This window comes from Trachypithecus francoisi, unplaced genomic scaffold (assembly GCF_009764315.1).
Source record: "Trachypithecus francoisi isolate TF-2019V2 unplaced genomic scaffold, Tfra_2.0 Lachesis_group11, whole genome shotgun sequence".
Classification (NCBI taxonomy): domain Eukaryota; kingdom Metazoa; phylum Chordata; class Mammalia; order Primates; family Cercopithecidae; genus Trachypithecus; species Trachypithecus francoisi.
This window is the reverse complement of record NW_022681456.1, coordinates 122,614,520-122,631,414: the sequence shown is the minus strand read 5'-3', so window position 1 is coordinate 122,631,414 and position 16,895 is coordinate 122,614,520. Positions and strand designations below refer to the sequence as shown.

General features: G+C 37.2%; 1 protein-coding gene across 1 annotated transcript; it reads left to right on the top strand.

Moving 5' to 3' along the window:
- Nucleotides 1-262: 262 nt before the first annotated feature.
- On the top strand, nt 263-16,465 carry CLECL1 (C-type lectin like 1). The gene is given in 6 exon segments (XM_033223457.1): nt 263-364; nt 367-423; nt 426-585; nt 12,536-12,585; nt 12,587-12,706; nt 16,188-16,465. Coding segments are annotated over 6 exon segments (642 nt in total). The 3' UTR covers nt 16,341-16,465.
- Nucleotides 16,466-16,895: the final 430 nt, after the last annotated feature.

The following is a 16,895-nucleotide window of genomic DNA, read 5'->3' as shown; positions in this document are numbered from 1 at the left end:
TTTCGAGAGGAGGATAAAAGACATAGTGCCCCTTTCTGTGACTTTCATAATAAAATCCCTTCTTTTTCTTGTTCTGATTCCCAAATAGCTATCCAACTTTGGAGAAGATGCTGGATACTCAGAGTTTCTGCCAGAGAATATATGCCTGAACTGAAAGAGGAAGTGGCCTATAGAAGAAAATGACATCTTCTGTGGTATTAATAAAAGTTAAAAGCATTTCAAGTTTAGGCAGAAAACTAACTGAAAAACGAGAACCTGCTCTATGGTTAGTAATTTCTTCCATGTCATACAAGTCTTCAAGAAATCTGTTACCTTGATTAGTAAGACTGAACACATTGGTTCTGTCATTTATTCATGGAGGAAGAGTCCACCACCCACTTGAGGAGCAGAAGGAAATCTGCCATCTCAATTTACTTAACTTACCAGAAGTTTCTTTGCAGAAATATGACTGTTCCTTCAGTGGGACATCATTTGTGGGCTTCTGTCTCTTTTTGGTCTATACACTGGCTGGAGATGTAGTCTATGCTGACATCAAAACTGTCAGGACTTCCCCGTTAGAACTCCCATCTCCACTTCAGAGATCTGGTAAGCTGGATTTAGGGTGCCTTTTAGAATGAAGATTTTACTAGTAATCTCCCTTATTTCTGTCCTGTGTCTCTATTTGCCAAACTGAAAATAGGAGACTGGATTCAAAGCAAAATTCATTGAATATTAAGAATAAGAGTGAACGTTTTTAATGAAGCAAAATGTCTGGTTCATAAAATAAATTGTAACTTTGATTTTAATATGTAGAACTTTGCCTCTGTTTTCGCAGCCTTTCTATTTCTTGATTTCTTGTGATGAATGTTTATATTCACACAGCCACTGCTAGCGGGATCACCCCTTTCTGCTCTACAGCTTTGCTCACTCTCAATCAAATCTGCCCTTTTAACATAATATGATAAATTCATCTCCACTGGGAAAAACACCTGTGGCAATTTACTCACATTGTTATTTATTCTTTTACAATATCAACAGGATAAAAATGTTAAGCTAACTTAAGAAAAAATATACTGTTAGATATAATTTTATCAAGTCTAGAATGAATGACTAGGTAATTGAATATTTCTGGAACCAGAGGAGATAAGCATATGCCTCAACTTAACATGGTGCCTTCATCACAAAACCCCCTCAAAAATTATAGATTTCCACAGCCAGTGTCTTTTCTATTCCCTGAAGTATTACGGAAATTTCTTTGTCATGTTACAGTTCCATTCTCTGCTGTAGGGTAAGGATTTTTGTATCATAGAGTTTATATAGGTGTTTTAAATAATTTAAAGTTCCTCCTTTGCATTTGCCCTTGTGGAATGAATCTGATATTTTGTTTGTCCGTATTTCCAAGGAATGCATTTCTTCTTTATATTTGCAAAAGTTTATAGTTATCAAATGAATCCAGTGTGTGCCCTTTTCTGGTTGTAAAAGCATCTTGTTTCTTGTTTTAAACCTTACCTCTCTATTTTGCCCAGCAGAGGCTAACTTGCTTTCTTTTCTTCCAGCTTAGGTGCTTTCATTTCCTATGAAATAGTGAAACATAATTTGAAAAATAACATGGACTACAACTGCAGTCTCATTCCCCTGTGCTTCAGAAATGTCCTGCAGTTAGTTTCTTTTTTCTAGAGCTTATTTTACTCAGTTTAAGCAAGAAAATCAATAGTTTTGATTCTGCATTCCAGGGTTTAATTGCCTTTCTGTTTATGGTTTGAACTTTTATAAATAAAACCTTGTTCTTTTTCCCAGTTTAGGGATTTGGGGACGACATCTTTTAATGTGATCTAGCTCAATCTTATAATGTTAAAAATGAGAAAACGAACTATATGAAGATTAAATTACCTACCTATAGTTATGCTTGTGACCAGAAGTCAAATATCATATTGTTCTTGTGCTGTATATGTGTGGTGTTAGATAAATGCAACTTTTGTTCTCACATGTCACATCATCATCGAGGGAAAGAGTTGTTGGATAGATTAGATTTTTGTTATCTTACATACAGAGTCCTACACAATTGTTCCTGATCTCTTCTAACTTCATGACTTTCACTGATTTTGCTCTGGCTATTGGCCTTTTCTTTGCTCCTAAAAGTTATCATATTCCTTGCCATTTCAGAGGCTGGAAAATGCTGAATCTTTCTACCTAATCTATGAATCTTTGTGTTTCTAGCACCTCACACAGTACTAAATATAGAGCAGGAAATTAACAGATGCTTGATAAGTAAAATAATTTATAAATGGTTGAATAAATAAATGAATCTCATTAGATGATGAATGTTCATTGGTTCTCCAAGATACAAAGCATAAGGGAATGTCACCAGGAAGCTTAGCAGGACATCAGTGAGAGGTTGTGCTTGAATAAGAATATCCCAGGCCGGGCGGGGTGGCTCAAGCCTGTAATCCCAGCACTTTGGGAGGCCGAGACGGGCGGATCACAAGGTCAGGAGATCGAGACCACCCTGGCTAATACGGTGAAACCCCGTCTCTACTAAAGAATACAAAAAACTAGCCGGGTGACGAGGCGGGCGCCTGTAGTCCCAGCTACTTGGGAGGCGGAGGCAGGAGAATGGCGTAAACCCGGGAGGCAGAGCTTGCAGTGAGCTGAGATCCGGCCACCGCACTCCAGCCTGGGCGACAGAGCCAGACTCCGTCTCAAAAAAAAAAAAAAGAAAGAATATCCCAGAAATTTATGCTTGGCTTAAATCTTACTTCGGAGGCCCAAAAAAGTGATCAATATCTTTTATGTTAGTCTTTTTATGAAGTCTACAGTTTTATTCTCCTAAATTGAGGGGTCCATAATTTCAGTTCTTCATATTAGTAACATGTGTAGTGGCCAGGCACAATGGCTCACGCCTGTAATCCCAACACTTTGGGATGCCGAGGCAGGAGGATCGCTTGAGCCCATGAGATTGAGACCAGCCTGGGCAACACAGAGAGACCTCATGCCTACCCAAAATTTTAAAAACGAGCATGGTGACACGTGCCTGTAGTCACAGCTACTCAGGAGGCTGAGGCAGTAAGATTACCTGAACCTGGGATGTGGAGGCTGCAGTGAGCCATGATCATGCCACTGCACTCTAGCCTGGGCAACAGAACAAAAGCCTGTCAAAGAAAAGAAAGAAAAAAAGAAAAGAAAGGAGAAAAAAAAAATGAAACGTATAGTGATATCACCACATTCTTTCTGTGACTGACTTGACTCCTACAATTTTGACTGTTTTGTCTGATGAGTGAAAATATGTGGACTTCTTTTGATGTTTTGAAAATTAATAAATTCTTATTAAAGGTGTTTTCATGAATAACAATAATAATTAGAACATGAAACAATGCACTCAATAATAATCTACCAAATAAACATTCCACTTAATCAGTCTTGATATGATTATATTTCAATATCAGCTATTTTCAGTACTTTCTCAGTGTATTGTGTGTTTATGTCACGTATCTAGTGGAAACAATGTACTGTAACTTGTATGTACCAGAGACTGCTGTTTTAAACTTTCAGCCTAAAGTTAAATGTACAACTTCTTTTTTTTTTTTTTTTTTTTTTTTTTTTGAGACGGAGTCTCGCTCTGTCACCCAGGCTGGAGTGCTGTGGCCGGATCTCAGCTCACTGCAAACTCCGCCTTCCAGGTTCACGCCATTCTCCTGCCTCAGCCTCCCGGGTAGCTGGGACTACAGGTGCCGCCACGTCGCCCGGCTAGTTTTTTGTATTTTTTAGTAGAGACGGGGTTTCACCGTGTTAGCCAGGATGGTCTCGATCTCCTGACCTCGTGATCCGCCCGTCTCGGCCTCCCAAAGTGCTGGGATTACAGGCTTGAGCCACCGCGCCCGGCCGTACAACTTCTTTTATTTGGTTTATTTATTATCTTTTGAGTACTTCAAATGCAATGAGAAGTGTGGATACCGAAGGCAGCCCTAGTCTGGTAGTCAAGAGACCAGCTCTGCTCTCAAGTAACTGTGTGACTGTGAACTTGAATATATCCATTTTAACACATGGGTATTGTGTTAAAATCATCTCTAACATTTCTTTTATGTTTAAATGTATGATTTCATGGAATTACAATGATATATCACAGGAAATGGATACATTATGTAAGAGGAGAAACAGAAAAGATCAACTCAAATAAGTGGGGGTTGTCAATAAGCTTATTAGAGAATCTTGAGAGTTTCACAGTCTTACATAAAAACCCAGAGAGGCCAGGCGTGGTGGCTCACGCCTGTAATCCCAGCACTTTGGGAGTCCGAGGTGGACAGATCACGAGGTCAGGAGATCGAGACCATCCTGGCTAACATGGTGAAACCCTATCTCTATTAAAAATACAAAAAAATTAGCCGGGCGTGGTGGTGGGCACCTGTAGTGCCCTAGAGCTTGCAGTGAGCCGAGATCGTGCAGACTCCTCCTTCCGGAAAAAAAAAAAAAAAAAGGCAGAGACACAGAGAGTGATCATAAGTAAGATCAGTACTGGGGAATGTATACAGTGAATCCACAAAGAAAAAATCGTATTTATTCAAACCAGAGAACACACGCATATGTGTGCTTTGTGTTGGAAAAAAAAAAAAAAGAAAGAAACTAGGTCTACATATTTCAAAGGAAAGTAACTCAGGAACATGATAGGGGAGAAAGTTTATTTGGTCTTCTCCTATCTCTTACCATCTAAGTAACTACTTGTTGGGTTTACTAGGGAAATCTATTCAATTTTGTAGATTCTCACCACCATGGAATTGTCCTTAACGTTGGATGTGCAATAATATTATCCTTCTGGTAATAGTAATCGTACTGAATATTTTGAGTAAGTAATTAGTAATATTATTTGTTCATCTCAAGGTATTATTTTTCTTATAACTTGTTGTAACTGTGTTTCCTATTTAAGTGGTTCCTAAACAATATGGTACGACTTCACAAAAAGTGTAAAATTTGATACACAACTAAAGTTAGGGATTTCCTATAGAATTTCACCATGTAATAAAATATAATAAATTCATCTTAATGATAAAAGAGAAGAGATGCCAAGATTGGTTGTTTATTTTATGATCAAGATCATGCAGTGAATTTCCTAGTGCAGTCTGATATTGGGATATACACAGATGTCTCTGAAAGCATGTTCAGAAGAAAGCAAATTAAATTATGACTTGTATTTCTGTATATGCTTATTTATATTAACTACTCTTTTTTTTTTTTTTTTTTTTTTTGAGACGGAGTCTCGCTCTGCCGCCCAGCTGGAGTGCAGTGGCCGGATCTCAGCTCACGGCAAGCTCCGCCTCCCGGGTTTACACCATTCTCCTGCCTCAGCCTCCCAAGTAGCTGGGACTACAGGCGCCAGCCACCTCGCCCGGCTAGCTTTTTTTGTATTTTTTAGTAGAGACGGGGTTTCACCGTGTTAGCCAGGATGGTCTCGAACTCCTGACCTCGTGATCCGCCCGTCTCGGCCTCCCAAAGTGCTGGGATTACAGGCTTGAGCCACCGCGCCCGGCCTATATTAACTACTCTTAAGCATCATCAATCTTGTGGCAACAGGTGAGAAATTTTTCTAAAATAAATCAATTCACTTGAGCATTATAAATTTATACTAATGTACTTTGGACATAGCCAGACATAGCCCAATTATTCATATGGCAATTATTTTAATGTTTTATTGAATAAATGCTTGGGGAAAAGTTCTTTACGAACATCTACAGAACAGAGATAATATACAGATGATATACATTACAAGTAATTCAGACTTCCAGATTAAATTAAACCCTAGAAAAGGTCAATGCAGTGTCTATGTGACTGAATCTTAGAGAATTATATTAGTAAGTTATGAATGGCATTATCTATTACAAGTAAATAAGCAGAGTTGTAGAACTTTAGAACTAGAAGGGACTCCAGAAATCAGCAAAGTCTAGTTTAGATGAGCAGTCTGAAGCCCAGAGAGATAAGTGGTTTAGCTACTTTAATGTAACTAGCCAATAGCCTAATTAGGGCTATAAAATGGGGGTGGGGGAGCAAAAATAATTAGCATTAAAAATCTCTACTTCTTTTCATTATGTTAAGGTAATAGATTTTCTCTTTACTACAATAGTTTTTTAGCAAAATAGATTTTTTTGCTACTAAAATTGATGTGTTACTAATAGATTTCAAAGACAAAATATCTTCTTAAAAAGTTTCTCTAGAAGGCAACATTGTTCATGGATATTCTAGAGACCTAGGACCTGTTTTCAAACCCCAGCTGCATCACTAATAAAATTCTTGCATTGGATACACTATATTATGATGTATATATGTTGAAGGATTAAAAGTACTCTGTATCAACATAAGAATTAGAGATTATATATTTAATACATTAAATCAATTAAATATATTGTGAATATGGTATCTTGTGTTAATGCCTGGCAAATGGCAAGCACTATTAAATATTTACTTTTATTACTTTCAGATATGTTTATGTGGTTTTAGATGGTCAATACTAATAACCTAATATACATTGTTGTGAGACTATAAATTATCAAAGATAATTTCAGTTAAATGGCCAACAGAAAGACAGATATTTTCTTCATTGCAGGAAAAAACTACTCTGGACTAACTCTATCTCATACATGCAGCATTTATTTGCAGAATCTCAAAGGAACAAATCATTAACCAAAGCCAAAACATACAAAACATCAACCAGGTGACACCTGATATAATTACCAGGAACTCACTAAACACAAACGATCTAAATATGAGTCATATCCAGAGCTGGACATTTTGTGCTATTAAAGTAATTATGACAGTTCCAGGAAAAAATTCAGGTGCTTATTCTGGTCGTATTTTTTCCAATTCTTTTAAAGTTAACATTGCTAAGGTTAATAAGAGTGCAAAGGAGACTCTAAATCTTGGAAAAAGTAGTTATGTTTTTCTCTTATTTTTTTTTTTTTTTTTTTTTTTTTTTTGAGACGGAGTCTTGCTCTGTCCCCTAGGTTGGTGTGCAGTGGTGGGATCTTGGCTCACTGCAAGCTCCACTTCACAGGTTCACGCCATTCTCCTGTCTCAGCCTCCCGAGTAGCTGGGACCACAGGTGCCCACCACCAAGCCCGGCTAATTTTTTGTATTATTAGTAGAGACGGGGTTTCACCGTGTTTGCCAGTATGGTCTCGATCTCCTGACCTCGTGATCCACCCGCCTCGGCCTCCCAAAGTGCTGCGATTACAGGCATGAGCCACCGTGCCCCTCCTTTCTCTTAAATTTTTAATCATTTAACTTTTGATATGGAATTTCCATATTATTGGACTTCATTTAATAACTACAAACTAATGGTTCTGGGCTTTGCATCTAATTGGAAAAACATGTTTCTTCTTTCATTAGTTGTCTAGTTCAACACTGCGTGACATACTATTCATTATCCAATACTAAATTGTATAATGAGCCCAAAGAGAAAAACTGTACTGGAGAAAACAAATCTGGAACAATCACCTCAATAGGTAATGTTATTTTGTATTGCCAAATTCCTGAGTAACCAAGCGTGAAAAGTAGCTTTGATTTTCTTTGGCAATATCTGAATAGAAGAGAAACTTCTCTATCACAATAGACAGATGGTTTAGATCACTGCTTTTAATGGACTCGTTACAATTATGATAAAAATATGAATATGTAAAGGGACAAGGCAAAATGAGACAAATGAGCTTATACCATGAGTTTTAAATGAATTTAAAAGTATTTCATTGAAATAACTGTATTTTATTTTGTTTTTTATTGGGGTATGTGCAAGTACAGGTTAGGGTTAAAATTTCTTTCGCTTAAAATTCATGGTCATTGCAGATGATTTTTCAATTTTTTAGTGTTATTACATATTTAGAATTTTAAATGGTAATTTTGTTAGTCTTTCTTTTGCTCTCTTATGAATGTATTTGCATATTTTAAAATCATTAGATGGCCTTTATATTTTCTTAGATTATTTGATTTTAATATTTTAATTTACATTTTAATTCTGTATTGAAACATTATATATCTTTTTACAACAATTATATTAGAATAGCTTATTCATCGTGTCCAAATTATAAACTAGAATCAAATTCTGAGGATTCATTAAGACTTTAAGTTGGATTTTGATGCTCCCAAGCCCCCTCAATCACAATCTAAAGACTGTATCATACAACATAAGTTAATATTTTTCTTAACTTTGTGAGACATTATCCCCAAAGCAAAAGCATTTTCTTGTAGTCCTTATATCTGTGACACAGGGAGATAATAAAGCTCTGACTTTAAATGCTTCCAAATCTGTTTTCTTACCCTTATTCTATTGTTATAGATGTATGAGGTACCTCTCCTAAGGTTCTACTTTCAATTGATTAGGAAAGTACACCAAATCTAAATGTGTTTGATCTTAAAATAGCAACATAGACTTAAAATATGTAAAGTAAAACATAGTTGATGTATTCAACCATCATTCCAAATTCTATCTCTACTTTCTCTTTGTTTTCTTTCTGGGACTCAAATTAGATGTGCAGTGGGCCTCTGCTTTCTATCCTCCATTTCACCTAACTTCACATTTTGTCCCTGTCAGTTTGTGCTGAATTCTTAGCGATATTTTCAGATATATCTTCAAATTCACTAATTATCCCTTTTCCTGTGCCTAATCTGCTCTCATTCACTGAGTTTCTAATTTCAATAAGAGTTTTTGATTCTAGGGACGTATTTTCAAACTTACTGGCTTTTGATTTTTTTTTTTTTTTTGCTATGTGATCAGTTTTTATTTCTTCTTTTATTTCTTAAAATGATTTAAACATTATTTTTCATAGTACATAGGATTATTCAAATATCTAAAGTCCTCGGTGACCAGATTCATTCTTTGGATTTCCTATTGATATGTTGGCTTGTTTCCTGAAGTGTTTGATGATTTTTTAAAATTTGGTTGACCTCAATAATGGGATTCATAAGGAAAAATTAAGGATGATTTCTTCCAGAGATTAATTGTATTTTCACCTTTAAGAGGGCAGAGTGTAGCTAATGATTTGGATGTCTTGAGGCCCTTTTTAAGGTTTCAGACGGATGAAAATCTCATTGATTTCTGCCATCATCTTTCAGTAACCAACGGCTTGTTTTTAGAATCCCAGCACCAATATATAGATTATTACTGTGAAGGGCCACCTTGCCCTTTGAACTCATTTACCAAATGCTGCTCCCCATTCTGCTTCTAGCTACATGCCTTCCATTAGCGATTTCCTCCTTTCTTACAAGGAAAGCAATATGCTTAACCTAATTATTTCAGGTTACAGTTGTCCTGTAGTGAAAACAGCTTCAAAGAAACAACAGTGTTGTTTCTCCTAAAGTTGTTTCTTTGCATGCCCTAACATGTTTGTATGTCTTGAAGTTCCTGAACTATACAAATCCAAGTTGCTATTTGACAGACTATAAATAAACTATTATTTATCTATCTTGTTCTACTTTAGAAATCTATTTTTTATAGTCTATGACATAAAAACGTTTGAGAAACACTGCTTCCAGCTATCTAGTCTATCAGAGAAGTGAAATGTAGTTTTTATAGTTTTCGTTAAATATGTCCTAAAATTTTTCAGCTACATAGTTGCTCTACCTTTCACCATAATTATACACTTATTCAGAAAGGGCTTGATTTAGGTACATTACATCAGTCTAAGAAAGAACTTTATAAGCTGGGCAACAGTATGAACTTAATTTGTAAGCAAGACCAAATGTCTTTTGAAAATATGTTGTTTATCTTATACTTTTATGCTTATCCAGATGTTTGCCATTTTTTATGTTCTTCCTTGAATATTCAAGTTTTCATTTAGAAACATTGCCCATCAGCCTGAAAACTTCTTTTAACATTCGCTATAGTGATTATCTGCTGTCAAGGGGTTCTTTGCATTTTCTGAAAATGCCTTAAATTTCCCACAACTTTTGGAAGATTTTTCACTGGATAAGAATACTTTGTTGACAGTTACTTTTTCCTTTGACAATTTAAAGATATTTTTTACTGTATTCTAGCCCCTATAGTTTATAATGAGGATGACGAAGGATTTTTGCATAATTGTTTTCCTGCAGGTAATGTGCAAAAATTGTTTTCAAGATTTTTATTTTTGTCTTTTAAGGAGTTTGACTGTCTTATTCATACATATACATTTCTTAATATTTACCCTGCTTAGGCTTTGCTGAACTTCTTGAGAGTGTAAATTTATGAATTTAAGCAATTTGGAAAAAAATCAATTATATCTTCAACTTGTTTTGCCTTATTCTTTCTCTTCTCTTAAGTTTTGAGACTTCAATTCTATGTATGCCATATGTTTTAATATTATTCCACAAGTCCCTGAGGCTCTGAAAATTTTCCAACATTTTTCTTCATATTGGAGAATCTCAAGTTCACTAATTTGTTTTCCTGTTAAATCTTGTTTTTAAGTATATCCAGAGATGTTTTTTATATAAAATATTTTACTATATTTCTCATTCTAAATTTCATGTGGCTCTTTTTTCCTACTGTCCTTCTTTGCTGAGGTATCCTATTTTTTCATTATTTGCAAGCATATTTCCTATTATGTCATTAAGCACAGTTACAACAGCTGCTTTAAAATATTTGCCTGATACTTCTAACTTCTGCATCATCCTTATATTGGGCTGCATTGATTGTCCTTTTCCCTTAGAATTGGTCATATTTTTCTGGTTTTTCATGTAAGGCATTTGAGATTATATACTGTACACTGTAAAAGTTATATTGAGAAGTCTCTGTTTTCTCATATATTTCTCCAAAAAAAGTGAAAGTGTTGATTTTCCTTTCTTTTTTTTTTTTTTATGGAGTTGCTCTGTCACCCAGGCTGAAGTACAGTGACATGATCTGGGCTCACTGCAACATCTACTTCCCAGACTCAAGCAAGTATCTTGCCTCAGCCTCCGGAGTAGCTGGGGTTACAGGCGCATGCCACCATGACTGGCTACTTTTTTGTATCTTTTGTAGAGATGGGATTTTGCGGTGTTGGCCAGATTGGTCTCAAACTGCCTCAAGCAGTGTGCTCTCCTCAGCCTCCCAAAGTGTTAGGATTACAGACATGAGGCATTGCACCTGGCCAATTTTCCTTCCTTAGCAAGCAATTGGTGTAGTTGGACTTAAATTTAAGTCTCTATCTTTGGGGCAGCAGGTCAAATCTCAGTCCAGTTCTCTTGTTCTTACTGTAACCTGGCTTGTGCTTGCATCAGTCAGAGATTTTGGGGAAAAAATATACACACAAGTTAGAGCACCCCCTTTATGTTTTTGATTTTATGGAATTGATTCTTCATTTTCAGCATCTGTGGTTTCTCCTAACTCTGTTCTCCCGTTATTCAGGTTAGAAAGGCTACAGGTTTTTTAATGATGTTTTACGCACTCTACACGGAACTAAAATTGGCCTAAGCCTAACAATTGTAAAAATGATAAACTTTTGCCCTGCCATACCTTCTTTGAAGTGTCATCCCCCCTCCAGGATCTGTCTGGCTTTGTTTACTTTCAATGACTTCAGGTCGTGTGTGTGTGTGTGTGTGTGTGTGTGTCTGTCTGTCTGTGTAAAGAATATTTATTTACAGGAATACTAAATTATTGGTATATCTAGAATACCCTGTATCATCATCTAAATTTGCTGGTAAATATTATAAATTAGAACTAGCTGTTAAGAGCACATTTTTAGATGTCAAGATCCTTTTGTGTGATAGTAGAGATGAATCTGTTTGATTTTGGGGGACTACCTATAGCACAAATTTTGCTTGTGAATAACTATTCTAGTGTGATATAAACTCCCAACATTTCTGATGTGCTAGTGGACAACTAATTAAAATTTGTAATTTCTATTTTTCCTTTAAAGTTTTAGTTCCTTGAAGCTTGGATGTTCATTGTTTTATCCTAGTGTCTGGTGCATTTCCTGGCTCACAGAAAACATTATATATATATGTATTTATATATATACACACATATATGTATTTATATATATACACATATATGTATTTATATATATATACATATATGTGTATATATATATTTTTTGAGATGGAGTCTCTCTCTGTCACCCAGGCTGGAGTGCAGTGGTGCAATCTCAGCTCACTGCAAGCTCCATCTCCCGGGTTCACACCATTCTCCTACCTCAAGCCACCTGAGTAGCTGGGACTACAGGCGCTCACTACCACGCCCGGCTGACTTTTTGTATTTTTAGTAGAGACGGGGTTTCACCGCATTAGCCAGGATGGTCTCGATCTCTGACCTTGTGATCTGCCCGCTTCGGCCTCCCAAAGTGCTGGGATTACAGGCATGAGCCACCGCGCCTGACCAAACCGTGATATATTTTTAAAAGAATAAATTAAAGGGAAAAAGGATGGATGAGTGAATGAATTAATGAATATACACATGACTTCAATTCTTTTAATTTTTTTTCAAATGTACCCTGGAACAAAGCACACACTTTTTTCAAAGAAAGCTTAGCACATAATATAACCAAATTTGAGACCCTGCAATTAGTATACGTCATTAGGACACAGTTTTACATTTCTTTTAATTGCTTATCTTTCTTTCTCCCAATTTCTTTCAACTTTGCTACTGTTCTTAAATCATGCCCTGCCAAAGACTGGAAAGGTGCATAAGGGAAAATGTCACTGGATTGCTGAAACTAAGAAATCTTGGAACGAAAGTCAAAATGACTATGCCACGAAAAATTCATATCTCATGGTGATTCAACACATTACTGCTATGGTGAGATTTAACATTTAGAGATGACAGCATCTCCCACATTGGCAGTGAATTTTTTGTGCTACAAACTTGGCGAAAGTATGTGAAAAAAGTTTCAACTTCATGTTCTATTAACTATGCAAATATTAGTTGAATGAATTGTTGAATTACATGATTACCTTCGAGGTTTTTTTTTTGTTTTTTTGTTTTTTGGCTAGGAGGAGGGGAAATTCATTTTATATTTTATACTTAAGTTCTTGTCTCCAAAGTACCCTTGCTTCTTAGCAGATTCCATTTTGAAATTTAAGAGATTAGTATATGCTTTTGGCACCCACGTTTATTGCAATGTTCATAAAGGCTGCAGCCAGATATCATGGCAGCTGAAATTAAGGATGATGTTGTGGGAAAGGGAAGGCAGAACAGTATCTCTTACTTAGATTTAGTATTTCCAGAGAATAGCTAACATTTAGCTAACTCTGCCTTAATTTAAATTGAAGTTTTGCTGAATGGAGGTTGGACACTACTTTAAACCTTCTCAGTGATAAAGTCAATGTACATGTTAAATTACAAATATTAAATAAGGGTTCTCAGCATGGGACTCAGTATGTTAGCATCACAAACTACGCCAGCAACTCAGTTACTGCAAACCCGATAGCTAGCAGTGCTTTACAAACCTGGCTGAACATCAGCCATCTGAAAGAACTTAGAAAAGGGCAGCTGTTGAGACATCTGAGGGAAAAAGTCCCTCCTGAGTTTCACAGAAATCCACACCAAGAAAAACTAAAAGAGAAGTAACCTATTAATATCTTCAGTAAAACTAGCGTTACCCCAAATGTCAAACTGTAAGACTCTGTCAGGCGCAGCAAACCATGAGGCAAATCAAGAATGGAATTAGGAATTGATAAGGGACCTTTGTTCTTCTAGAGCTCAATTTTAATGAGCAAGAAAGAGGAAGCAGGGAGTAACTAAACAGCATGTAAAACGAGTGTTCTCTAAGGAATCAACAATAAATAATAGCATGGAGCCATTGCGCAACGAATGACTTCACTAAGAATCTTTCATCTCCTGCTCACAATCAAAAGGAAAAATGTGCAAATGTAGAAAAACATGTCTCTCAGCAAACAACCAGATTTAGGAGAACAGTGGTCTAAGACAGCACATTTTAATGGAAACTTACTTCCTCCAGTTTAAGCTTTACCTCTTCACATCATTCCTAAGTAAATACATGAGTCAGACCCAATTGTTCTCTTTCAAGAATAAACAAGAATCTAAAAGGAATTAGTGTATGATTTATGCATAAGCATGTCCCTTTCTAAACATCTCCCAAAAAAGAAAAGGAAAAAACAGATAAAAGGTTACAGAAGAATGTTTACTCCAAGAAATATAAAATCATTTTCTAGCAATTATTCTCAAGTTCTCAAGTAAGTTAAAGTTAAAATGGCAAAAAAAAAAAAAAAAGGATTATTAGTCCATCCAGGGTATCCAAGTGTCATCATATGGCAAACAAAATAAGAAGTATGAAGGAAAAAGGAGAAGGAGGGCAGAGAGGCAGGGAAAGAGGCATAAAAAGAAGTAAGGGAGATGTATGGCTTTCAATTCCATGCTGCAGATATCTCAGAGAAATGCTGCTACCCCTTCTATAATGGAAAATAGCCAAATTAACCTCTCAACATTTTTCAAATCCATTGAAGAATGAACTTCGTAGAACAACCAACTGGCCAAAATCTATGGTGATAGGCACATGCGAGAGAGAGCAGACACATCTCACTTATTCAGGATAGAGAAATCCAACACCAGATTCCAGTAAGAATTCAGTCAGGATAATTGAAAGATGGATTAGAGCTAAGTGTAGGGTGGCAGAACGGTGTGAAGCTCCTGGGGTCTGCAGAGATTAGAGAATCCCACCACCTCGCCCAGGCTATTTCTCTACAACACTCACAGAATTTCACCAGACACTCACAGAAATGATGAGAAACAAGCAGAAATTCTTCGTATCCATTGTGATGCAGACCTGGAGAGAGAAAACAGTGATAATACAGAGGTGGCGGCTGGACGAGGTGGCTCACACCTGTAATCCCAGCACTTGGGGGGCCAAGGTGGTCAGATAACCTGAGGTTGGGAGTTCGAGACCAGCCTGACTGACATGGAGAAACCCCGTCTCTACTAAAAAATACAAAATTAGCCGGGTGTGGTGGTGCATGCCTGTAATCCCAGCTACTCAGTGAGGCAGGAGAATTGCTTGAACCCGGCAGGCAGAGGTTGCAGTGAGCCAAGATCTCAGCCATTGCACTCCAGCCTGGGCAACAAGAGCGAAACTCCATCTAAAAAAAAAAAAAGAAAATACAGAGGTGACATGAAATTCCACAGAGCACCTTCTCCCCTGTCTGCTATCTACACAATAAAATAAAAGACTTACTGTGTGTGCTGGGGAGAAGGGCAACAAACATCTCCGCCCTTAGAGAACTGGGGGAACAGCATTGCAGGTGGGAGAAAGAGCCAAAACACAAAATCTACTCCCGTAAGAGGGGCAGGAATACACACTGGACCAAAGACTATTTCCAGGGTAGGGGCAGAGACCTGAGCAGGCCAGGCACTAACATTGCAGGCACTCACTCAGTGCCTAAGACTGAGTTCCAGTGAGAACAGCAATCTCCCCTTCCACTCACTGCCTTGCACTACCAAGATAGCATTTTCCGAAATGCTAAATGCTAAATTTTCCGAAATGCTAAAAAAAAAGTCTTTTTTTTTTTTTGAGACGGAGTCTTGCTCTGTCACCCAGGCTGGAGTGCAGTGGCGCGATCTCAGCTCACTGCAAGCTCTGCCTCCTGGGTTCACGCCATTCTCCTGCCTCAGCCTCCCGAGTCGCTGGGACTACAGACACCTGCCAGCACACCCGGCTAATTTTTTGTATTTTTAGTAGAGATGGGGTTTCACCATGTTAGCCAGGATGGTCTCAATCTCCTGACCTTGTGATCCGCCCACCTCGGCCTCCCAAAGTACTGGGATTACAAGCGTGAGCCACCGCGCCCTGCCTAGGCTGTTCTCAAACTGCTGGTCTCAAGGGTTCCTCCCACGGCAATGTCATTAACAGTTGCTATTACAGGCATGAGCCACTGCACCTGGCTCCAACTCCTCATGATTAACTCAAACCCCACATTAAAGACCTAGGAGAAGGCCCTGTGTGCTGACTTCCAAGTACAAAAGCATTTTAATTCAATTCCCACTGTCCTAGACAAGATGAAGATGTACAACTTTCAACAAACAAGTAAGAGCTATATGAAAAGACACACACACAAAACTACCCAAGACACTCCTGAGAATAAAGAGGGACATCACATAATGATAAAGGAGTTGTATTAATATGCTAGGGCTGTTTCAATAAAGTGTCACAGACTAGGCAGCTGAAGCAACAGAAACTTATTTTTCACCGCTAAAGCCTAGAAGTCCAAGATCGAGGTTGTTGGCAGGTTTGGTTTCTTCTGAGACATCTCTCCTTGGTTTTCAGATGATCACCTTTTTGCTGTACCTTCAAATGGCGTCTTTTCAATGTCTGTACATCTCTGATGTCTCTCTGCGTACATTTCTTCTTGTAAGGACATTGTCAGATTGGATTAGGGCCCACCCCAATGGCCTCACTGTAAGTAAATTACATCTTTAAAGGTTGTGTCTCCAAATACAGTCACATTCTGAGATACTGAGGGTTTAGGACTTCAAAATACGAATTTTGGAGTAGTACAATTCAGCCCATAATATTCCACTCTCTGGGCCCCACAGCCCGTAACAAGGGTCAATGATAAATGTGCATGCACCAAGGGAAAGACTGCAGAACTGAAAGGGGAAATGGACGAATTCACAATTGTAACTGGAGATGTAAACACCTCTTTAAGTAACTAATTAAACTAATAGACAAAAAGAAAAAATAGTAAGGAAACAGAAGAACTAAACAACACTATCAACCAACTGGATTTAATTCACATTAGTGGAAACTCTATACAACAACAGGGATTATACATTCTTTTCAAGTGCACATGAAATGTTCATGTGGATCATATTTGGGGACATAAAAATCTGAAAATATTTACAAATACGGAAAATATAGATATATAAAATGTATGTCTCAAATCATAAACTAGAAATCAATAAAAGAAAGAAAGTGCCTAAATATTTAGAAATTAAGCAACAGACTTTTAAATAATGTATAGGCCAAAGAGGA